We start from the raw sequence: 24,786 nt of genomic DNA, 5'->3' as shown, positions 1-24,786 counted from the left end.
AAAACCATTGTGGCCTTGAAGATCTAGCCTAGAACTCAGCAGAATTTTGTAGTCAAGCTTGTGCACTATCTTATGCGAGTAAGACTGTAAGTTTGAACCGAGCTAAATAGATTGATCCGAATTCCATCTTTCTGGTCGAACTAGGCTAAGAGGAGGATGTAGACCTTCTCCTCACTCGAGGTCAGGCAATAAATCTTTTTTCACTTGGCCCTCCAACTTTCTCCTCACTTGGGCAGAGCAATTTTGCCATTTGAGCATCCCAAATTTACTATTCTATATACGAGTCACAATCTGAATTTATCAAAATCCAACTATTTACTAACTTACCAAAAAAAAATCCCTACCATTTATTTTTGTTCCCAAAGAAAAAGATTATCAACGTTCTTCTTCCTTATCTTTGTTAAAAAGAAAAAAAAAAAATTACAGAATTTATCCTTAGTGAGTATACGAGTCTAAATTTTTATCCTTTACTTTTGATTAATATCCTCTTAAATAATATAGTTATTTGACTACAAACGATATTAATCTTGAGTAAGTGGTAAAAATCTAGACTCATGCACATGAAGAGATATTTGTCTACTTTTCCCTTAAAAAAATAAAGAACACGGGCTAAGGAAATTAAGACCTTAAATATACCTCTTTTATGAAATTTAGGGCTCGTTTGATTTATGTGTTTAAACTCATGGTTTTAATTCTGCTACAGCGTTTTTCTCTCACAAAAAAGTTGAATTTCAAATGTCAAAATCAAGAATCACTAATTTAAACACATGAACCAAACGGCCCTTAAGAATTCTATCAATTGATTTGCATATTATTTACAAGTTTGTGATGCATGGTTGGTGAAGCCAATATAACCAGTTAAGTGAGAATTTTTTGAAACTTTAGTTGGATTTGTTCATCATCCAAGTAAGGAAAAAAAATTGACTTGAAGAAGTTAAGGTCCTCTTCCTTTGTCACATAGCCTAACCCCATATTCTTGTTCTATTCCAACCTCTTCTTTTTCATTCAAATTCCATTCCATTTATTTTTCTTCTCAAATGAGGCAAGAAGAGTCAAGGGTCAAAAATACTTAATTATCAACCAGTAGCACACAGGGCTCAAAGGAGAAGAGTCAATGAAAGTTGGAAATAATTGAAAATAAGTTAATATAATGCTATAAATTATTTTAGTATAGAAAATTACATCATTTAGTACAGTATAATTCATAACAAATTATGTGAGTATCACTAGAAACAGAAAAAGGCGGGGTGGGTAAACTGAATAGGCAAATATTTCTATACATATCATTGTGTGTTCAAACTCGGCGTAAGACGGATCAGATCGGCTTTAAAGTTGAATGAAAGATATGATCTTTATCTGAATTACAGAAAGCTATAATGCCCATCACAATAGAGGCTTATTTGTGTACAAGCGAAGAGAACGGTCTTAGAATAGCCAATGCTTCTTTCTGGGAGTTCTGGTTGGAACATCTGTAAAATGGATCAAATAAAAGAACCAAAGCTTATGTCTCTAACAGCATGTGAACAAAATAGTAGTAAGGTGAACAAGAAATCCAAGTAAATGATGATCACAGTTTGAGTTCATTACCTCCAGTTGCATACAATGAGTTGTAGTGCACTTCACTCCAAAAGCTCAGCCAAACCTCTGAAAAGAGGAAGCCACAATCCAAATTTAGAGTAAGAAACTAATAATACTTTTTTTATTTTGATCTTATTATCAATAAACAAATCCATCACTAGCTGATCAAATGAACGAGTATATTCAACAACTTGAAAGTATATAGACTTTTATGTTTTAAACCAACTTTTTCTTGTATTCTATGGCACAACAGATGCTAAATTGCATTGGACATTTACAAAATACATGGCAACCTACTACACATTTGCAAAAGAGACTAAAAATTGACTTGTGAGATCACCACCGAAACACTAATCCAATGGCTACAGTGGTTGATTGAGAAAAGACTGGTTTTGAAGAGTTCAACGTGACGTTTATATTCAAATCAATTCTAACCTTGTTCTTAAAACAATTGAAAAGTTTTTCCAAGTTTCTCTTTTTATTTATTTTTAATAAAAAAACTTCATTTCATTGAATAAAAAACTAAAGTAAAAAGAAAAGAGGATCAGGCATCCTCAAGAATCAAGAAAAACAATAAAAGCAAAAACAAACAAACCCACATATGGTTAATATTAATTGATAAATGCATGTGAAAAGACTTTGTTTTGGCGAAAAAAGAAAAAAGAAGAGTTAAACTCGGTTTGCTTGTCAGCCAACATTAAGAAATCAAATGACACAAACCTCGGCTGGGATTCTTATCCTTGGGAAGGATCTCAATATAGCAAGTGTCTCGAAAAGAGGTAACTAAACAAATTTTAGCTTCAAACTGCAAACAAAGAGATATCTGCTTAGAAAACAATCAATTGCTCAGGTATTAAACAAGTGGGAGGTCAAAACACAAAAGAAATGCCAATAAGAAGATAAAATACGACTAAGCATCTGACTATAGAAAGAGGCCATAGACTAAAGGATACAGACAGTTAGAAATGTTTAATATTATTTGAATTTATCTACTTTGTTATACTAAATGGATGTGAACTTACTCGGTCCGCGGCTGCCTGTAGAGTAACATGATCTCCCCACTCCCCAGATCTAGTAACAAACATTATTTGGAACAAAATTTATATACCGTTTGTAAAATGCGAGAAAATGAATTGAACTATGTAGGAAAAACAAATTCAATAACATCAAAGCCGATGTCTTACTTTTTCATCTTCTTCAAGTAGCTTCTGTACTTCATGGGGACATAACTTTCATATAATTTTCGGTAATGCTTTAGCTGCAGAGAGAGAAACAAAAGGTCAAGCCGAAAGAAAAAAGGATCGGTGTTAGGATCCATTAATAACTTGGAAACTTGTTTGGTTAGTGGGCTGGTATAGTTAGTAGAAATTAGTATAAATAAAGGGCTTAGTAGCTCACTAGAGGTATGTTGTGATTTGGAGAGTTTTGAGAAACTAAGATTAGGGAGAGCGGTAGTCTCTCGAATACCACTAAATTAAGAGTTTTCAGAGTACTCGAATTCTCCGTTCTATCCTTTACATTTCAGTGTAATTTGGTGTTCTTAGCTGATTAGATTAATAAAATTCCCTCTAATTATTCTCATTTTCTTGCTATTTCTGGTGTGTGTGAGTGTGGTATTGGTGTTTGGCTGATTTTCTGAGTTAGGATCCTAACAATGGTATCAGAGCATCTACGATACATGGAGCTTTTTGAGTTAAGAGAGAAACTTAGGGCTATTTTGAGAGGTAATCTCAAGGTTTCTGCAGGGAGTATCGGGGGGCTCCGGGACCAGGTGGGGAAGGTTCGGCCTCAGATGGAAGACATGCAGGCGGTGCTACGGAGGATGGAGGCACTGCTGGCGGCGCGGCCGATGGCCGGGAAGGCCGAGTTGGGTCGCGACGGCGAACGACGGGACGGGGAGAGGCGAGATCGCGCGCCTCGGGGCGAGGAGAGCCCAAATCGCGTCGACCCAGGCGGAGTGGAGGTGCCAAATCGGGCGGATCTTCGCTGGGAAGTGCCGATTCGCGAAGATCGAGGCCGCGAGAGGGAGTTCCGACACCGGAGAGACGTTGGTCTCATGGAGGAGCGCGAGATCTGTCGCGATCTGGGGCTGGGTGGTCCGGATCTGCAGCGTGAGGAGTTGTTCGACGACGGGAGGAGGGCGGACGGAGGTCGCGACTGTCGGGAGAGGGCGGCGGAGCTTGTTCGGCGACGGGAATCGGAATGGGAGCCGGAGTTAGAGGAGGAGAGGCTTGCTCCGGGGCTGGGACGGCATGGGTACCCTCGGAACAGAGAACCCACCCCTGTTTCGGTCGCGGTTGGGGCTGATTCCGGACCGATTTGGACCGGGCCTCGCGATTCCGGCGTGAAAGGGGTTGATTCCGGTGTACTTGGGGCTAGTTCTGACGCCATGAAGGCTGGGATTTGCAATTCCGACGCGATTAAGATCAATTCTGGCGATTTGGGGGCTGGGGCTCTCGATGGGAGGGCTGGGACTTGGCATCCAAGTGTCATGAGGGATGATTTTGGAGCAATTAGAATTGGGTCTTGGAATTCCAGCGTGATTGGGGCTGATTTCCGCGCAATTGGGGCTGGGCTTCGTGATTATGGTGCGATTAGGGCATATTCTGGCGAGCCAAGGGCTGGGTTTCTCAAATCCGGCGTGCTTTGGGTTGGTTCCGATGCCGTTACGGTTGGGCTGCACACTTCCAACGCGATTAAGGACAATTTCAGTGACATTTGGACTGGGTCTTCTTATTTCGGTCTAATTGGGGTCGGATCTACAAAGAGCGGGGTGGCAGAAGGGGGGTTGAATGGAATTGGTGTGATAGGAATCGGAAGGAAGTGGAGACACACGGCTGCAATTACTTAACACCTTGGGGACAAGGTGTTTCTTTGGGGCGGGAGTAATGTTAGGATCCGATAATGACTTGGGAACTTGTTTGGTTAGTAGACTGATATAGTTAGTAGGAATTAGTATAAATAAAGGGCTTAGTAGCTCACTAGAGATATGTTGTGATTTGGAGAGTTTTGAGAAACTGAGATTAGGGAAAGCCGTGGTCTCTCGAATACCACTAAATTAGGAGTTCCCGGAGTACTCGAATTCTCCGTTCTATCATTTACATTTCAGTGTAATTTGGTGTTCTTGGCTGATTAGATTAATAAAATTCCCTCTAATTATTCTCATTTTCTTGCTGTTTCTGGTGTGTGCGAGTGTGGTATTGGTGTTTGGCTGATTTTCTGAGCTAGGATCCTAACAATCGGGAACACATACAGTGAGGAGAATATACAACCAAAACAAAGTTGAATGTCTTTAGAAGATTTCATATTGTATCTAAACGACACTGCTTAATGTAACCATCAAAGTTTTTTGAAGGTTTTCAAAAGAACAAGAGAATATGAAGAAAATTGAAATCAGAAAGCTCCAGAAACAAAAAATAAGTTGGACCAACAAAAACAATTTTACTTGTGTGCGACATAGTTGCTATTTTACATGTGTCATTCAACCCCATATGCACATACTTTCTTGACAAGATTACCCAACTACAAGAACAATTTTACTTTATCGTGTCATGCAAATAATAAGGTTTTCAAGTTTCATGAGAATATCTAAAGTGCACACAAAATTAACCGTGTATGGATTACGTGGTTCAAGAATGTTCAAGGATCCAGAATATTAAAATTTTATGAGCAGATTTTGTTAGAAATAAATTGATTTTTCAACACATCCATTGAATTTTAATTTACGTCGACACAATTGGTTTTTGCTAATATACATGTTTTGTTCTATTAAGAATTGTACATTAAGGGCAGGTTTACTTGTCATGAACGGGAAGGGAAAAGAGAGGAGTCGTTTCTTGCCAGTTCCCCAATTCATGTGCTTGCTTACAAAATGAGAAATGCTAATTTGGTGGGCCCACATGACATAGGGAATGGGAAAAGGGAGAGTGAATCGTAAGTTACCCCATGGTATTGTTTCCTTTTCAACCAGAATAAACCACAAAAACTGCTTTTATAGGTAACAACCTGGGATCAAACCTTTATTTTCTCTGATCTCAGCACTCCTAATGAATTAAGGAAGATAATTGTGGAAGTAGAGGATCTTAAAAGATTCATCAGTGACAAACCTGCTTTACAACTTGCTTTCTGACATGTTTGTGGTAATCTGGACTGCGAAACAGTTGATCTGCTAATGCTCGAAACTGCCAAAAGTCGAACAATTATTTTCTAAACATACCAGCAAAAGGAAAAAAGGAAAGGTATAACCAACAAATGGCCCAAGCATAAGTCAATAAGAAACAATTTATGTGTTATACCTTGGAAAAAGTAGGGAAAAATATTTATCATCACGTGTGTGTGTCTGTCTATTTCTGTGTCTAGATAAACAGAACAAAAAGGAAGAAAATAAATACGAATGGGTCGGGTTATTATTCGTTCCGAGTCAAACCTGGCAATTTCCATCGCCCTCAATTTGCAATTCAACCAAATCATAGGTGGCCAACCTGCATGCAAGGCTCTTATTATCACCACAAAATAATAATGTAAATCATGCTAATATCTCACGTGTTGCTGATCTTTCAAGATCATGAATGTTACATATGCTGGCTTTGATACCATCACCATCATCTCCGAATAATAGAAACAATGAGGCTATGTCACAGTTACATTTTTTTCCCCTTTAAAAGAAACCTATTCAACTAAAGCATAAGACCTACACTACAAAAATTGAAGAATTCATCTGACAATGAAAGGAAACGGACTACTTGGTTAAGGAAATAACCTTTCTGCTAGCCGTTCATGGTCTAAGGTAGCATCATTAACATCAGGTATCTCCCCATTAACCCGTGGGGTATGCTGCAAACACATTGATCGATGAGAACATAGGTTGCAGTTTACAGTTATTAAATTTTCTTTTGCTGGATGCATAACTTGCTGAATTTACAGAAAGACAAGTAAAGAATTTTCCAATGCACCTTTAGGCACTACTAAATACATCAGCCAGCAAGTAATGTGGGAAAAATGCACAAAGATTCTCACAAACACACACCATACATGTTAATTCGATTTGAAAAAATTTGATATCATGGATATGATAGTTCTAAGTATCACATCCTTAGAAAAATGCTGAATCTTGGTATGGTTTCCGTTATTGAGGACTGAGCATCTATATTACAATGAGACTCCCAATTCCATACTGCCTATAGTATCCCAACAAAACTACTATCAGAAGGCATACCATACGTGCAATAATCAAGTTCCTGGTTTCAAGTTGTAGTAAACAACAAACAAAATTCTGTAAGGAGATGTAGTGAAGGAGCCAAAAGTCAATATTAGATTAATGGTTGTGGAATGAAGGGGGGTCACTGTATTACGCTTGGCATATGGACTGCTTGTGGAAATAACATTCTTGTATTGATATGACATCACTTTGTTACCTTATTAAAGCACATAGAAGGCATTTGTGTAATGCTTCAAAAGGCCCGCAAAAGGTCTGATACTGATGGCCTAGTTTTCAGTCGGCACAAAATTGTGCTTCCGCACCGAAGGAAAAAAAAAACAAAAGAAAAAAAAAATAACCGAAAAAGTAATAACGACTAGGTAATCTGCAACTGCCTATCATTTTAAATATGCACCCTAAGATACCAACATAACTCCTACGCGGTTTAGCCACAAGGTGAACTTTAGGCTTTGTTTGGTCAGAGGGAAAGAAAATAGGAAGAAGGAAAGAAAGGTTCATAACCTAGGTGAGGAAAATTGAGAGGAAAGAGATAAATTTTCTCTTATTGCGTTTGGTATGGACTCCCTCCTGCAATCTCTCCATCTTGGGGCAAGATAAAATTAGGGTTCTCTGAAGGATTTGAAATCCCTGACCCAATCCATTCCCTGCTCTTTTCTCTCCTACCAATAACCAAACATTCCAAAATCCTTCCACTAATCCTCCCACCCCCTCTCCCTCCTTCCACTTTTTTCTCCAGCCATACAAGCTCTTAGTGCTTTTAACTCTTAACAGAACTCTCCCTTGCAGAAGTCAGACATCCACAGTTCTTAAACTGATTCACTTCCGAACTATCTTTTATAAGAAGTTGTTCTTCACAATGAAATGCACAAATTATCTTCAAATACTAATAAAGTCCTAAGATTCACTTCCGAACTATCTTTTATAAGAAGTTGTTCTTCACAATGAAATGCACAAATTACGCTTGGCATATGGACTGCTTGTGGAAATAACATTCTTGTATTGATATGACATCACTTTGTTACCTTATTAAAGCACATAGAAGGCATTTGTGTAATGCTTCAAAAGGCCCGCAAAAGGTCTGATACTGATGTCCTAGTTTTCAGTCGGCACAAAATTGTGCTTCCGCACCGAAGGAAAAAAAAAACAAAAGAAAAAAAAAAGAACCGAAAAAGTAATAACGACTAGGTAATCTGAAACTGCCTATCATTTTAAATATGCACCCTAAGATACCAACATAACTCCTACGCGGTTTAGCCACAAGGTGAACTTTAGGCTTTGTTTGGTCAGAGGGAAAGAAAATAGGAAGAAGGAAAGAAAGGTTCATAACCTAGGTGAGGAAAATTGAGAGGAAAGAGATAAATTTTCTCTTATTGCGTTTGGTATGGACTCCCTCCTGCAATCTCTCCATCTTGGGGCAAGATAAAATTAGGGTTCTCTGAAGGATTTGAAATCCCTGACCCAATCCATTCCCTGCTCTTTTCTCTCCTACCAATAACCAAACATTCCAAAATCCTTCCACTAATCCTCCCACCCCCTCTCCCTCCTTCCACTTTTTTCTCCAGCCATACAAGCTCTTAGTGCTTTTAACTCTTAACAGAACTCTCCCTTGCAGAAGTCAGACATCCACAGTTCTTAAACTGATTCACTTCCGAACTATCTTTTATAAGAAGTTGTTCTTCACAATGAAATGCACAAATTATCTTCAAATACTAATAAAGTCCTAAGATTTAGCCAGTGTGGATCTTATTATCAAATTTTGTTTCATATCCTGACTGTTTGTCTGCAAGTAAGATGTTTTCTCCATACACACGCAACCAAATGCATAAGTTCTCTGTCATTAAAATAAAGAGAATGAAAACCAAAAACACAACAAGGAACATACCGGAATAGAATCCAAATGGGAAAGCCTCTTCCCAAGCCTGTGTTCGGCTTTGATCTCCTCTTCTTCTGCTAAAATACTAGCAATGGTTTGATCATCCTCTGTATCATCATGAGAGCTAGTTAAACTGGAGGTAGAGCTCGCACTTGCATTGCTGTAGCTTTCATTCATGCTAACCTGAGCTAAATCAAAAGCTTATAGTGACCTGCAAAACGTGTGAAAATATGATCACAGAAATGAAACGACTAAGACTAACCCAAAAATCATACCTTTACCGTCAAAATTAATAACCCATGAAATGAATTGTCCCATAAACTATTGGAGAAAATAAGAAATGCCCTTTAGGCTCACACCCATTATAAAGCTTTCAGTATGAAACATGGATTGGATTCATAAGCTTTCCGATCTCTGTTTGATTCGTGAGAAAGGAAAATGGAAAATGGAGAGAAAAATCAAAACGGTATTGTGGATTCCTCAACTACAAGCCGACAATGTTGGATTAATACAAAAATTAAAAAACAAAAAAAAAAAGAGTTTCATTGAACTAATACAAAATCAGATGATTCATCACTACCCTTATAATTTTCTCACCAGAAAATGGAAAATGAAAGAAAAGTAGAAACAAAAGAAATTCAATACGCAAATTATTAAAAAGAAAAACACAAGTGAATTGGAGAATTCTTAATTAAACAAGAATGAAAATACCTTCCAACGCAGTATAGGAAGACAAACGAATAAGAAACCGCTCGAGCGTGGCTTACTTTAATTCAGCTCATGAAAGAAAGAAAGAAGGGAAAAAAAACACTGGAAAATGAAAACAATCAATATCTTTGAGGTTTTAACTAGTTTAGACGATTTTGTATGCAATCTATTGAAGCAAATAGACCAACAAAGGAGATCCAATATCCAATATTATCTTTCTTTTTGTTTTTTTGTTTTTGTTTTTACTTGAAAATATGTAATTGTTTGTCTATTATTCTCAGCAACCGAACGGCTCATGAACCATAAAAAGTCTATATTCCATAGAGACGTGCAGGTGAGTATAATAAAAAGGCAAACGTAATTCTCAAATTAATACCAGTAAAAATGACATAAATTATTAGTATGGAAGTTGTTTAAAAGTTTTATTTTTATTAAAAAAAAAAACTAGGTTTTAACCAAAAGTGAGGCAAGTAAAAAGTTTAAATTGCACAAAATATTGAATTGTGTAGGAACTGATGATGTGACGGGTAAGTTATTATTTGTATGTAATATGTAAGTTGTTATTTTTATATTAGTCGTGTCAATTAATAATAAAAAATTATATCTATTAATAAAAAGATAATAATTTATATGTCACATTAATTAGTATATAATAGTTGAGATTTGAGTTATTATTCATAGTAAAATGATGTGATTTGTGTGTAATAATCTAATTTTATAATCACTATATGCATTTATAATTAGTTAAATATTCAAAATAATTAAAATTATTATTTAATTAAAAATAACAGTATTTATTTCACAAAAAATAGACAAATTTAGTGGAAGCAAAATTTTTTTGGATTATTATCACTGGAGCCCTTAATTTTAGAGTCATTTTTAGTTGACCTCTAAACGTTAAAAACCCTCATTTTGTCTTCTAAATTTTAAAGTAGTCCCATGTAAACCCTTTTGTAAGAATTTCTGTTAAAATCATATTAGAAAAAAAAAAGTTACGTGCAATCACGTGGTTTTTATCAGTTTACTTTTAATATATATTTAAACAGAAAGATCATATAACTGCGTTACTCTCTTTTTCTCTATATAATTTTAACATAAATTTAAAAAAAAAAAAACTAAATGAGAATAATTCAAAATTCAAATGACAAAATGAGAATTTTTAAAGTTCGGTGGACAAATTGAGAATGATTCCAAAGTTTAAAGAGCACCGGTGATGATAATTTATTTTTTTTATGGCGGAAGTAAAATATTTATCAGAGCAAAAAACCAATTTTCTCAATACTAATTGACTTCTCTCTTTTATTTAAACCAAAAAAAAAAAACGAAATCTTCCAATTCAAAATTTATTAGTTAGAATAAGTAAATGATTTACCAATCTTTGTGTAAAATTTACACCAATTTATTAAAGTAACGCACACCATACCGTTATAAAATAGGGAGAAAGATGAAAATAGGTCAATACTTGAGATAAATTAACATTAATAGGTCAATAGTTTACATAAATTAATAAATAGGCTAAATTACTGTTTTTGTCCATAACTTGTCTGGTTATTAACCATAACTTGACAAGTTATTGTTCATAATTCACGGTTTTTGTCTATAACTTGTCTGACTATGAATTATAACTTGATAAGTTTGTCCATAACTTATCTGATTATGAACCATAACTTAACAAATTATGACTTATTAATTTCTATAACTAAAAATTAGCCTATATACTTTCTTAAACTTTTCATATTAGCCTATTTTTTATAAAATATCTATTTATTAAACTCGTCATCAAATTTTCTTGCTACCAAACGGAGAACATTCCTGGCCTACCATGGATAAATCCAGATAAAAAAATACAAAAAAATATATATATTTCCTTTTTTTTTTTTTTTGCTGAAAAAAAAAATGTTTCTAAGAAGAAGGGAAGACAAGAAAGGGTTGAAGTTTCGTGGAGGAGATAGTTTTTGGGTAATCCTGACCCGAGGGTCAATAAATTGGAGTATTTGACAAAACGTCATTCCAAGTTCATTTAAGTTTTCATCTCTCCTACAAGAAATTTATTAAGACTTGATTGGCATATGCTTTAAGTTATACAACTTTAAGGAACCCAAACAAAAAGATCGTGAACAAATTTGGTATGTTGTGTTATCCAAGTTATGGTAGAATAGACGTGTTGGAGAATCACTTTTAACCATTAGAAGTCAGGTCAACGTGATAATCTTTGTATCTTTTTAATAATGCTAGGATATGCTAAACATATATTATACAACTACATTTTGAAGTGGTCAAATTACAATTGCAAGTTTTTTTTTTTTAATTATTAAATGACAATCACAATAAGCTCGCAAGATTGCAGCCAAATTTTTGTTCCAACTTCCAAGTGGACCAAGCCCATCTCTATTTATTTTTTTTATTTTTTCCTTTCTGTCTAGGATTTATAGAAGATTGGCCTTGTTTGTTTATGACACTTAACATAAGATAGGTAGATGAGGAAAGAATTAAAGCCCCTAGACAGCTCAGTATGGAGGGCGCAATCGTTTTGCTCGTTCGAATTAAGAATTTGAGTTAAAAGGTGAATTCATGTGAAAGAAAATATTGTAGTAAAAAAAGTTAAATCTGAATTATTATGAGAGAAAACATCATAACAAAAACTTGAGTTATGATTCGAACTAACGAAACGAACGAGGTAGTTTTTAGTTTTTTCAAATGCAATTATATGCCTTTGACTTGGCTCATCCTTGAATAAGAACAAGTTAGTGTAGATGTATATTAAAACTTGGCTTATGAACTTAGCTAGAATTTTGTCTAATTTGATCTTCTTACAAAGTTCAGTCCCAGTTCGTAAGATCGTTTTTTACATAACTTTATTTAAAATAAAGGTTGAATCAAATTATAAGTCCCATCTATTTTATTTTGTTTATTCGTTTGTTGTTTTTCTCCTTTATTTTTATTCATTCACCACCCTTCTATTCCAATATATAACAGTCCAATCGAAAAACAAATTGAGGAAATTGCAATCCACTCTTGAGGGTGTTGTTTAGAATTGTACCGCTATGTGTTTTTGTGGAGGCTAAAATGTTAACGTTGCGAAGAATTTGACATCCTAATTCTTTAGCAAACAAATAACCACAAACATAAGATTTATAGTAGTATTTCATCATCAATATGAGAGTTACATTTATTTTCAGTTTTTACCATAATTTGCCGTAGCAAATTTTGGGCTTGTTCTTTTGAGTAAAAAATTCAAAAAAAGACAATTTGAGTTATAATTTTATTCAAGTTTATGTTCTTTTAAGTTTAAACTTGAGTTTAAACTCGAGTTCAAACTCGAGTTTAGGACTAAAACTCGAGTTCAAGTTTTCCCTTCAACTCGAGTTCAGAAACTCGAACTCAAATTAATGAACAGTATTTTTTCTATTCTTAAAAATGCTATAACTTTTTCGTTTTAATTCTGATTGAGATGATTTTTTTTCTATGCGTTGACAACGAAAAGACGAATAAAATCCGACCCATATGCCCTATTAAAATTTTTCATCAGCATTGAGTTTTTATTAAAATACTATCTAAATACAAATTCAAGTTTTGACTCACTCAAACACAAACTCAAAAAGATTCTTATCTCAAACCATAACTCAAATGTACACAACCAAACACAAACTCAAGTTATAAGTTCAACTCAAGTTATAACTCAAATTCAACTCAAAAATTATACTCAAGTTAAACTCCAAAAGAACAAGCCCTTTGTAATGAGGTCCCACATAGATTTGAAGGGGTTGTTTTTTTAACAAAACTCAGAAAAAGTTTAAACTCGAGTTACAATGTGATTGTTCTTTTGCAACAAAACTCAGAAAAAGTTTAAACTCAAGTTACAACTTTATTCAAGTTCACGTTTTTTTAAGTTCCAATTTTATTCAACTTTAGTCAACTTTATTCAAGTTACAACTTTAACTCAAGTTATAACTCAAATTCAACTCAAAAACTATACTCAAGTTACACTAAAAAAGAACAACCCTTTATTCAAGTTCATGTTCTTTTGTAAAATATGAGTTTGAACTCGAGTTTAAACTCGAGTTTTAATTCGAATTTGAACTCGAGTTTAGGGTTAAACTCGAGTTCAAGTTTCCCTTTCAAGTCGAGTTCATAAACTCAAACTCAAGTTAATGAACAATATTTTTTTACTATTAAAAATGTCATAACTTTTTCATTTTAATTCTGATTGAGATGATTTTTTTTCTATGCATTCACAACAAAAAGACGAATAAAACTCTATCCATATACCCTATTAAAATTTTTCATCACCATTGAGTTTTTATTAAAATACTATCTAAATACAAATTTAAGTTTTGACTCACTCAAACACAAACTCAAAAAGATTCTCAATTCAAATCATAATTCAAATGTGCACATCTAAATACAAACTCAAATTACAACTTCAACTCAAATTATAATTCAAATTACTCTAACTCCAAAATGTAAAAAAATAACCCATAAGTCTTTAAGTCGCGATTTGGGCCTGTAGCAGTGGTTTTGTACACGACAAAATGAAATTGATGACGGGGGTAGGGGCGATGCTATAACTGTGTTATTTTTTTTCCCAACTAGATTTTTGTGATTAATGGTTTTAAAGATTTTTTTTTTTTGTGATATTCATTTCACTATATCATAAAAAAAAGTGGATGTTCTGGCTACAGTACATTTTAGTCGTCCAAAACACCGTTTTTTTTTTTTTTTTTTTTTTTTTTTTTTTTTTTTTTTTTTTTTTTTTTCCTTCTTTCCCTATTTTATTTTCCTTTTCTCCATTTGCTCTTATCCTTAAGACCACTAAGATCTTTATTTCTTTTTAATTTCATCGTTTTCAATTTGATATTTTTTATTCCTTTCTTAACTTTATTTCCCTACCATTGTATTTTACAAATGATGCTTTATATTTTTTTCTATTTTTGGTGCTTTACTTTTTTCTCCCTTTCTTTCTTTTTGGCTTCATTTATCTACCGTAATCTCTTACCCATTAATATTTTCTACCTTGTGCTTTTTTGTTCCTCTAATCCTCTTTCATTTTCTCTCTGAAATGCATATATTCAGAAGTTATTTACACAGATAACCCTTTCTTTGTTTAAATCTTTAAGTAAAATTTTCTTGTATTTATTCTTTCTATTCATAATCTACTTCTTTTGCATAATTTATTCAGAATCTACGTTATGAAAACTTTAATTATAGCTCAATGTGTGCGTCATACATCCCCCAATATAAACGTCTTAAATCCTAAATGTATATAAAAAAATGGATATATGTCCACTTCGTAAAGTAGCCCAAACAGCGAGTTTTAGGGGAATCGACTCATGTGGCCTTATTTTTATCCCTTTTTATATATCTTTTTTCCTTTTCTATTTAAGTTACAACTGCTTTAATTTTTTTTATCTTGTTCTATGTGGCTACTGGTTATTGTATGATAAGTTCAAATGGTGAGTTTTAGGTCTTTTATCCTTTTGTTATTTTGTTTTTCTTATATTTTGTTATCTTATAATTTAAAAAAAAAAATCCTTAGTAATTATTCTCAACATATTGTTGTTTACGTTCTACGTCATAAAAATTTCAATCACAACTCAATACGAGCGATCATGCGTATCTAAACTAGTATTTTGATGGATTTTGTGATTTTTAGTTATTCTAGTGAGAAACTACGAAGAATGCCAGAGGTTATCTACCGGTATCATGGTTGTTATTAATTGGTAATTGTTCAGAAGCCCGTACTACAGTGATTATCAGTCGGTATTGTGACTGTTATCGGTAGGTATTGTATTAATATATTTAATATTCTAGATATTGTGGTATGATATGACGTGATATTTTTTTTTTGCCCCCAGAGGCCGGAATGGGTCAAAAATCACATTTTTATTTATGTTTTACATTTTAAAATTAATACATGATTTTTAGGAATTAATGCAACAAGCGACACTATTTTTTGAAGAATATTCTATTTTTTATTATTTTCTCTATTTATCGTCTTTGAAAAATAAAATAAAATAAAAATGAAGTCAAAAAATTCTGAAATTTTGCATACATGATCCTTACATTTTTCTGAGTATGCCCGTAAGAAATAGCCTCAAAAAAATGAAAAAGGAAAACGCTGCCAAAAAACATTCGGCTCGCGCAGTGTGGCGCCCAGGTGCCGGGATGGATCAAAAATTCACATTTTTATTTATGTTTTACATTCTAATATTAATATATGATTTTTAAGAATTAATGCAACAAGCGGCACTATTTTTTTGCTGAATATTCTATTTTTTTTTATGATTTTCTCTATTTTTTATCTTTGAAAAATAAAATAAAATAAAAATGACATCACAAAATTCTGAAATTTTATAGACACGATCCTTACATTTTTTCTGGGATACGCCTGCAAAAAATGGCCTCAAAAAATTAAAAAAGAAAAACGCTACAAAAAGACCCCCGACCCGAGCAATGAGGCGCCCAGGGGCCGGAATGGGTCAAAAATTTACATTTTTAATTATATTTTGTCTTCTAAAATTAACACATGATTTTTAAGAATTAATGCAACAAGCGGTGCTATTTTTTATGAATATTCTATTTTTTATGATTTTCTCTTTTTTTGTCTTTGAAAAATAAAATAAAATAAAAACAATGTCAAAATATTTTGAAATTTTGCAAACATGATCCTTACATTTTTCTGAGCATGACTCCAAAAAATGACCTCAAAAAATTAAAAAAGAAAACGCTGTCAAAAAACATCTGATGCGCGCAGTGTGGCGCCCAGGTGCTGGGATGGGTAAAAAATTTACATTTTTTTTATGTTTTGCATTCTAATATTAATATATGATTTTTAAGAATTAATGCAACAAGTGGCACTATTTGTTTGATGAATATTCTATTTTTCATGATTTTCTCTATTTTTTGTCTTTGAAAAATAAAATAAAATAAAAAAATCGTCAAAAAATTCTACAACTTTCGAGACACGATCCTTACATTTTTCTGAGTATGCCTGCAAAAAATGGCCTCAAAGAATTAAAAAAGAAAAACGCTGCAAAAGACCCCCGACCCGGGCAATAAGGCGCCTAGGGACCGGAATGGGTCAAAAATTCACATTTTTAATTATATTTTGTCTTCTAAAAGTAATATATGATTTTTAGGAATTAATGCAAAAAGCGGCGCCATTTTTTGATGAATATTCTATTTTTTTATGATTTTCTCTTTTTTCATTTTCGAAAAATAAAATAAAATGAAAACGACGTCAAAATATTCTGAAATTTTGTAGACACGATCCTTACATTTTTTTGAGCATGCCTGTAAAAAATGAAAAAAAAAAAAAAAAAAACGCTGCAAAAAGACCCCCGACCCGCGCAGTGGGGCTCCCAGGGGCCGGAATGGGTCAAAAATTCACATTTTTATTCATGTTTTGCATTCTAAAGTTAATACATAATTTTTAGGAATTAATTCAATAAGCGACACCATTTTTTGATGAATATTCTATTTTTATGATTTTCTCTTTTTTTTGTTTTTAAAAAATAAAATAAAATAAAAACGACGTCAAAATATTCTAAAACTTTGTAGACACGATCCTTACATTTTTCTAAGTATGTCTGCAAAAAATAGCCTCAAAAAGTAAAAAAGAAAACATTCCCAGCCTGCGTAGTGGGGCGCCTAGGGGCTAGAATGGGTCAAAAATTCACATTTTTATTTATATTTTGCATTCTAAAATTAATATATGATATTTAGGAATTAATGCAACAAGCGGCACCATTTTTTATGAATATTCTATTTTTGATCATTTTCTCTATTTTTTGTCTTTGAAAAATAAAATAAAATAAAAACGACGTCAAAAATTTCTAAAATTTTTCAGACACGATCCTTACACTTTTTGAGCATGCGTGCAAAAAATGGCCTCAAAAAATAAAAATGCTGTCAAAAAGCCCCCGGCCCGCGCAATGGGGCGCCCAAGGGCTGAGATTGGTAAAAAAATTCACAATTTTGCTTATTTTTTGTATTCTAAAATCAATACAAGATTTTAAAGAATTAATGCAACAAGCAATACCATTTCTTATGAATATTCTATTTTTTTTATGATTCTCTCTATTTTTCGTCTTTGAAAAATAAAATAAAATAAAAACGTTCTGAAATTTGCAGACACGATCCTTACATTTTTCTCAGCATGCCTCCAAAAAATGGCCTCAAAAAATGACAAAAGAAAAACGCTAGCAAAAAACTCCCGGCCTGTGCAGTGGGGCACACAGTTGCTGGGATGGGTCAAAATTTCACATTTTTATTAATTTTTTGCATTATAAAATTAATACATGATTTTTAGGATTTAATGCAACGAGCGGCACCATTTTTTGGTGAATATTCAATTTTTTATTATTTTCTATATTTTTCGTCTATCAAAAAAATAAAATAAAAATGATGTCAGAAAATTATGAAATTTTGCATACATGATCCTTACATTTTTCTAAGCACGCATGCAAAAAATAGAATCAAAAATTGAAAAAAGAAAAACGTTGTTAAAAAGCATTAGACCGTGTAGTGGGGCACCCAAGGGCCGGGATGGCAAAAAAATTCACTTTTTTATTTATTTTTTGTATTCTAATATTAGTACATAATTTTTAAGAATTAATGCAACAAGCAGCACAATTTTTTGATGAATATTCTATTTTTATGCTTTTCTCTATTTTTCGTATTTAAAAAATAAAATAAAATAAAATAAAAATGATGTCAGAAAATTTTGAAATTTTACAGAATGATCCTTACAATTTTCTGAGCATGCAAACAAAAAAAGGCCTCAAAAATTGAAAAAAGAAAAACGCTATCAAAAAGCATTTGACCCACGCAGTGGGGTGCCCAAGGGTCGGGATGGGTCAAAAATTAACATTTTTATTTATTTTTTTCATTCTAAAATTAATACATGATTTTTAGGAATTAATACAATAAGCGGCACCATTTTTTTGTTGAATATTCTATTTTTTTATGATTTTCTCTATTTTTCGTCTTTGAAAAATAAAATAAAATAAAAACATGTCAAAAAATTCTAAAATCTTACACACATGATCCTTACATTTTTCTGAGCATGCCTGCATAAATGGCCTCAAAAATGGAAAAAGAAAAATACTGTCAAAAAGCATCTGGCCCACGCAGTGGGGCACTCAGGGGACAGGATTGGTCAAAAATTTATATTTTTATTAAGTTTTTGCATTCTAAAATTTATACATGATTCTTAGGAATTAAGCAACAAGCGGCACCATTTTTTGATTAATAATATATTTTTTATGATTTTCTCTATTTTCGACTTTGAAAAATAAAATAAAATAAAAAAGACGTCAAAAAATTCTGAAATTTTACAGACACTGTCCTTACATTTTTCTGAGCATAAATCAATCTGAATCATATTTTTATGTCATTCGTATTTGGAGTATGTTTGCTCGTGCAATGTTAGAGTCCATTGGGATCTTGCACCCTTAAAACAACAAAGAAAAAAGAAAAATTTACATTTTTATACCATATGTTTTAAGTTTATTTAATATCTATACATTCGGTTTTTAATCTCATTAAATTTATACCTTTAAATTTGATTTAATATACAAATCTATCCCTTATCTCGGTCAATAATTGATTTTGACCTTTAAAATGACCAAACTATCCTTAAGAAAAATAGAGAAAATAAAACTAAAACTTTCTAACACTACAAAAAGTAAAAATTAAAAAAAAAAAACCATTTCAATGGTATTTTAGATTTTCTAAGGTTAAAACTGTAAGTTAAAAGTTTTTTTTTAGCTTTTTTTTCATTTTTATTTAAGGGTACTTTAGGTATTTTATGCTTAAAATCAAAAGTTGACTGTGAAGAGGTATAAATTTGAGTATTAAATTTAATTTGAATGTATATATTTTATAAGATTAAAAACTGAAAGTATTGTTTTTTAATAAACCCAAAACAAAGGGTATAAAAATGTAAATATCCCAAGAAAAAAACTAGGGTATTTAGCAATTTTACCTCTAGAACTTTTTAGATTTTAAAAACTTACAAAAAATTATCTAATTTTTAATTTTGGAACTTTACCCTTTTAACTTGCAAACTTGTTATATTGTGTTTTATTTTCACATTTTTGGTCGGATTTAAGAGTTACTTGGAAATATGAGGTTGTTGTTCATTTTCATCCTCACATGAGGTTATTGTTGATTTTCATTTGCTAATTTAGTAAGCATTGGTAAAAGGGGTTACAATGCAGTAATTTTATGGGTGAAACGTCAAAATTTTTAATAGGCAAATTGTCAAACTAGGAAGCAAAAGTAATAATAAAAGTTGTAAAAACTATTGTGATGAAATTTTTTTACAATGAACCGCAAATGCCCATCATTCTATCAATCATCGCGCACGACAAATATATACCACTCTACAAATCTCTACAAGAAAACAAGAATTTAGAACCTAAATTTCATCAACATCTTCATTACCCTCATCATCAAACGAAGACCCAAGCACTGTTTGTTTCCCGAGAAAATCCTTAAACGCCCTCAGATTATCCCTAGCTCTGAAACCAGCCTCATCTCCCATGGTCCTCTGGTACATCTTCTTCAACCTGTCTCCCATCTCCTTATCCTCCCCCAACTTCCTCAACCCACCCTCAACATCCTTCTTCCCAAACCCACCAATCCTAACTCCAATCTTCCAAACTCTAACAATATAATTGCAGTTCATAAACTGATCTCCCGCGATCGGATAACAGAGCAGCCGCTTCCGGCACTGGATGGCCTCCAAAGTCGAGTTCCACCCGCAATGCGTGAGGTAAACTCCCACCGATTTGTGCCTCAAAACCTCCATTTGCGGTGCCCACGACACAATTTTCCCTTTTTCGGCCACTCTTTCGACGAATCCGCCGGGTAATCCCGATCTCCACGAGCTGCCCAGAACCCATATGAAGAAATGCCCCACAGACTCCAACGCCATGGCCAAGCTCCTGATCTTGGACTCTCCAATGGGGCTGACCCAACTCCCAAAAGATATGTAAATAACTGAATTTGGCCTCTGTTTATCAAGCCATTTTAAGCAGCTTTTGTCTTCTTCCCGGAATGTTGGGTTTTTGGTTTGTGAATGGTTTGTGAGAGGGCCGATTGGGAGAAGAAGAGGAAGATTTGGGTTTGGGGGGTTTGTGGTGAGGCGGTTTTGGTGTTGGAATTCATCTGGGAAGGAATTTACGAGGACCCATTTGAGAGTTGTTAATCTTGATAAAGTTCTTGTCCAGAATTTGAATCTTGCTTTTCTTGCAACTTGTGTGCCGATCAGCCATGGAAGCTCTTCGGTTGATAAGATGGGTTGGTTGGGTAGAAACCGCACTGCACTGTGTTGTCTTGGACTTCCTGCCAATTTGAATGAAATAAATAAATAAACGTCAAAAAATAGAAAAGTAACCATAGGTAATAAAAAAGGTTTCAAATTATTAAAAAAATATTATTGACCTTTTGATTAGCGTGCACGCCAACATTTTATAATGTTAAATAACATTTATAATAAAATTAAAAGTATCAATTTTACTTTTGACTTTTGTCATTCAAATGTGACATACGGATTTGTCAGTGTTTTGTTGATAGGTCTGTTTTTCATTCAAATAACATTTATACGCGTCTACGGTAGTTTTTTTTTTATGTTTCTCTGTTGTCATAGATCATATTGCGATGGATTCATATCACGCGTTCAAATTTTTGTGTTTCGTATAATGTCTAACAATCTACATTTTGAAACCTTATCTAAAAAGTCAAATGCTTTTTAATTTAGTTTTTTTATGTTTTTATTTGATGATTGAAAGGTAATGGTTCAACGTCATTTGGGACGAACCATGAAATAATTTGAATATGGTTGTAATGATCATATATTAATATTAAGATAAATTATCAAAAAAAAAATATTATTGACCTTTTGATTATTGTAGTGTGTACGTCATCATTTTATAATGTTAATCATAATAAAATTCAAAATATAAATTTTTATTTGAATTTTTTTCATTCAAATGTGACATCCGGATTTGTTAGTTTTTTATTGATAGGTTTGTAAAAATTATCACATCAAAATAATATTAAAAATAATATTTAATAATGAAAAATAACCAGTCTCTTGCATATGAGTTGAAATAAAAAAAATTTGGATGAAGTTTGGGATGTATTAGACGCGAGAATGTGTGATTGTTTAATTGGGTTATCTTAGGAATTAGGATATATTAGATGCAAGAATGTGTGATTGTTTGAACTGAAAAGATTAAAATAAAAGTTGGGATACTTAGCGCTACTCTAATATTTGACACAAGAATGTATTATTGTTGTTTATACTTCATCATTGACGTGTTAGATTACTCGTTATAGGATCCATTATAGCATGTACACTTAAGCTTACCCTTTTGATTTTTTTAACCAATCATTGTGTGTAATTACGTATTTGATGATGTATGTCTAATATTGATACGGAAATTCTTGATTTATGAATCATAAATGACATATATATACACATATACTTAAAGTAAGACTGATTTACGCATAGAAATGGGGTGGTCCATCATACTAGTTATACGTATATCTTTGTTTTTTTTTTCCCTCTAAATGGGTCAACTTCTCTTGATATCTTAATCTATGTAAGAAGGTAATATATCACAAAATATGGGACAAATTTCACGTGTGAAGATCCTTCGTCGAATAACTTGTCGGTTTATTGTCGTTGACAACTCATTTATTTGGTTCACAAAATAATTATAGTTGTTCTCTTTTTTCCTTTTTTAAAGGTTTTTTTTTTGGCTGATCAAATTTGGTTTTCTTTTAAGATTTAAGATAAAGAAGTTGTATACAGTGGCCACAACATATATTTTAAGGGAGAGTTTTTTTTTTTTTTTTTTTTTTTTTTTTTTTTTTTTTTTTTTTAGAATTTATCTATATTAATATGATCAATTTTTAACGGTTAAATCTTATTAAAATCACTTAAATTAAAAAAAAATATAAAAAATAATAATTTTCGATACATATTTAATTGTTGAAATTAAAACAAAAACTTTTCAGTATTTTTTTGTGTGGACCGTCTAATTTTCTAGAGTGGATGAACCTACAAATTAGCTTACTTCACTACAACGCAATTTGGTGCCTTTCTGTTTTATCTGAGGAAACAAATATTTGACGTCAGTACAAGTTGACACGTATTTTTATAATAAGTAATCATAAAATTAGCCAACTGACACAAACCATAATCTGTTGGCGGCAGCCATGGAATACTAAGAATATAAATATTGCCAGCAGATAATCCGTGGTAGTATGGTATAATATTATAGGTACATTATATACGAACTCAAATTACTTCTCTAATTTTAATGTCCTAATTAGTGTTTAATTAATTATATTATTTTATGTTATATAAAAATTAAAATTATTTTTTAATTAATCTTTTTGTGTTTATCATAAATGATTTGAGGTGATTTAATTAATTGAACACTAATTAAGACATTAAAAATTAAACAGAGAATATGGATCACATTATAAGTATATTTGTTGACATAGACGTGGAAGATAATAATAAGATATGGCCGTTAATTAAGCATTATAATAAATAGTTTGTTTCACAAGGCTATATATGGACGATTTAAAGAATAGTTAATCGTGAATCTCAATGTCAACTAGCCAACAAATTTTCTTGATTAATATATATATGTGTATATATATATATGGCATGTGTTGAGTCAAAACAAACCCCCATAACAAGACAGGTGATCGTGCTGATTTTGTAATTTTTTTTTTCTTTTTTAGATATGTAAAATTTTAGCTTTATTAGCAAACCAACGAATTCTCTAAACTGAAAAAGATGAAAATTAAGATGAGAGAGACTGTTAACTACTAAATTACTGGCACGTACGTTGCATATATAATAACTAACAATTAGTCCCACATAGTAAATTGTGTGATTATAGATAAGTCCCACGTATCATTTTTATGCTTAAACTTTTTTGTTGATAATTTAGTTTCTGAATTTTTAGAAGACTAACAATTAGTCCTGATTATTAATGAAAGTTAGTCGTAGGGAATTTTGTAACTAAAATATTAATTAAATTGCCAAAAAAAAAAAAGGAGTTTTCAGAGAGGAAACTCATGTCAAACTAAGAGAAGTTTATAAAAAAAACAAAAGTACTTTTGATTTTACCAATAATTTTACATTTTATATTTCTCAAGTTCAATTTAAATTCATGATATATGACTTCGACGACACGTATTTTTTATTAAAAAATATTAATGAATCACCGCAAAGCCAAAGGAAAGACGAAAAGGAAACAAAGAGAAATGGGGATAGAAATGATACATGAATTCTTGCAAATATAAACTGACCTGCATCAGAAATGAGGCCTGAACGGACCATGTCCGGTATGGCGAGGATGAGGCGATAAGTGGCGAGCATGACGGGCCAAAACCCGGTGACAGGAACCCGACACCGGTTGCCTACTCCGATGGCCCATGAAGCCAGCAAATCCACAACCATACAAGCCACAACTCCATCACCAAGTTCACAAACAAGCCGCTCCAAATGGCAAGGCATATTCTTCTCCATGGCCTCTTCTATAGCGAAGAAGTCTCTAGGTCTTTTCTCGTCGATGCCGTCGGGTATCGACGCGCAAATGATCGCGCTTTCGGCCTCAATCTGACGTGCTATTTGGTTGTGAATGTACTCGGGAGTGACCAGAAGTGGTCGGAATCCTTGGCTTAGCAAGGAATTGGCTAGCTTTAGCATGGGAGTGACGTGTCCTTGGGCTGGATATGGGACTAAGATGATGATATTGGAGTAGCCTTTTTGACACTTCTTCATGTTTCCCATATCTGTTCTAGATTTGGTAATATTATTGGTAATAATGTTTTTGTTTTTGTTTTTGTTCAAGTTTTTGATGGAAAAATTAAGTTGGGAATTTGTTATAGAGAAAGGAAGGAGGAAGGGTTGGAGAGAGAGTGAGGGAGGAGAAAGTTGAGAGTCAACTACAAGCATGTGCCTTCTAGTTTGTATTCTAAGCCAAATTTATAGCCATTCTTTCGCCCAAAAAATTGTAAATTACTAAAGCACGTATTAATATAGAACAAATTCACGCGGTCCGTGACAATGGGGGACAGAGTGAAACTACAAAATGGAACTATTATATTATTGAAATAGTGAATTGGTACTTCCGTGTTTAGATAATATTAAATAAATACCTTAAAGTTTAAATAAATGTCATCTAAGTACCTTCAAGCCCTCTTTGGACTTGCGCAATGTTGGGGACGACGAGGGTCTAAGAGCGGGAAGTAGTCGGACATGAAGGGTTTGGCGTGGGGTCGGAAGCGACGCTGGGCACAGGGGTGAGAGGACATTGATGTCGCTAATCTAAAATCTGGTTGCCACTAAAACTAAATGAGAGAGACAAAATAG

General features: G+C 32.9%; 2 protein-coding genes across 2 annotated transcripts; both read right to left on the bottom strand.

The window, feature by feature from the left end:
* Nucleotides 1-1,136: 1,136 nt before the first annotated feature.
* LOC21400688 (OTU domain-containing protein DDB_G0284757) lies at nucleotides 1,137-9,530 on the bottom strand. Its single transcript, XM_010114563.2, has 10 exons — nucleotides 9,381-9,530; nucleotides 8,679-8,880; nucleotides 6,338-6,411; nucleotides 6,005-6,059; nucleotides 5,685-5,759; nucleotides 2,763-2,836; nucleotides 2,601-2,649; nucleotides 2,299-2,383; nucleotides 1,588-1,644; nucleotides 1,137-1,469 (listed from the first exon to the last, which is right to left on the bottom strand). The coding sequence occupies exons 2-10, from the start codon at nucleotides 8,844-8,846 to the stop codon at nucleotides 1,426-1,428; spliced, it is 681 nt and encodes a 226-aa protein (XP_010112865.2). The 5' UTR covers nucleotides 8,847-8,880; nucleotides 9,381-9,530; the 3' UTR covers nucleotides 1,137-1,425.
* Nucleotides 9,531-19,646: 10,116 nt separating this feature from the next.
* Nucleotides 19,647-24,372, bottom strand: LOC21400687 (UDP-glycosyltransferase 82A1). Its single transcript, XM_010114562.2, has 2 exons — nucleotides 23,721-24,372; nucleotides 19,647-20,729 (listed from the first exon to the last, which is right to left on the bottom strand). Exons 1-2 carry the CDS (start codon nucleotides 24,367-24,369, stop codon nucleotides 19,801-19,803), a joined length of 1,578 nt encoding a protein of 525 aa, XP_010112864.2. The 5' UTR covers nucleotides 24,370-24,372; the 3' UTR covers nucleotides 19,647-19,800.
* Nucleotides 24,373-24,786: the final 414 nt, after the last annotated feature.

Source organism: Morus notabilis, unplaced genomic scaffold, assembly GCF_000414095.1.
Source record: "Morus notabilis unplaced genomic scaffold, ASM41409v2 Scaffold568, whole genome shotgun sequence".
Lineage (NCBI taxonomy): Eukaryota > Viridiplantae > Streptophyta > Magnoliopsida > Rosales > Moraceae > Morus > Morus notabilis.
Note: the sequence above shows the minus strand (reverse complement) of the source record. Positions and strands in the feature narration are given on the sequence as shown.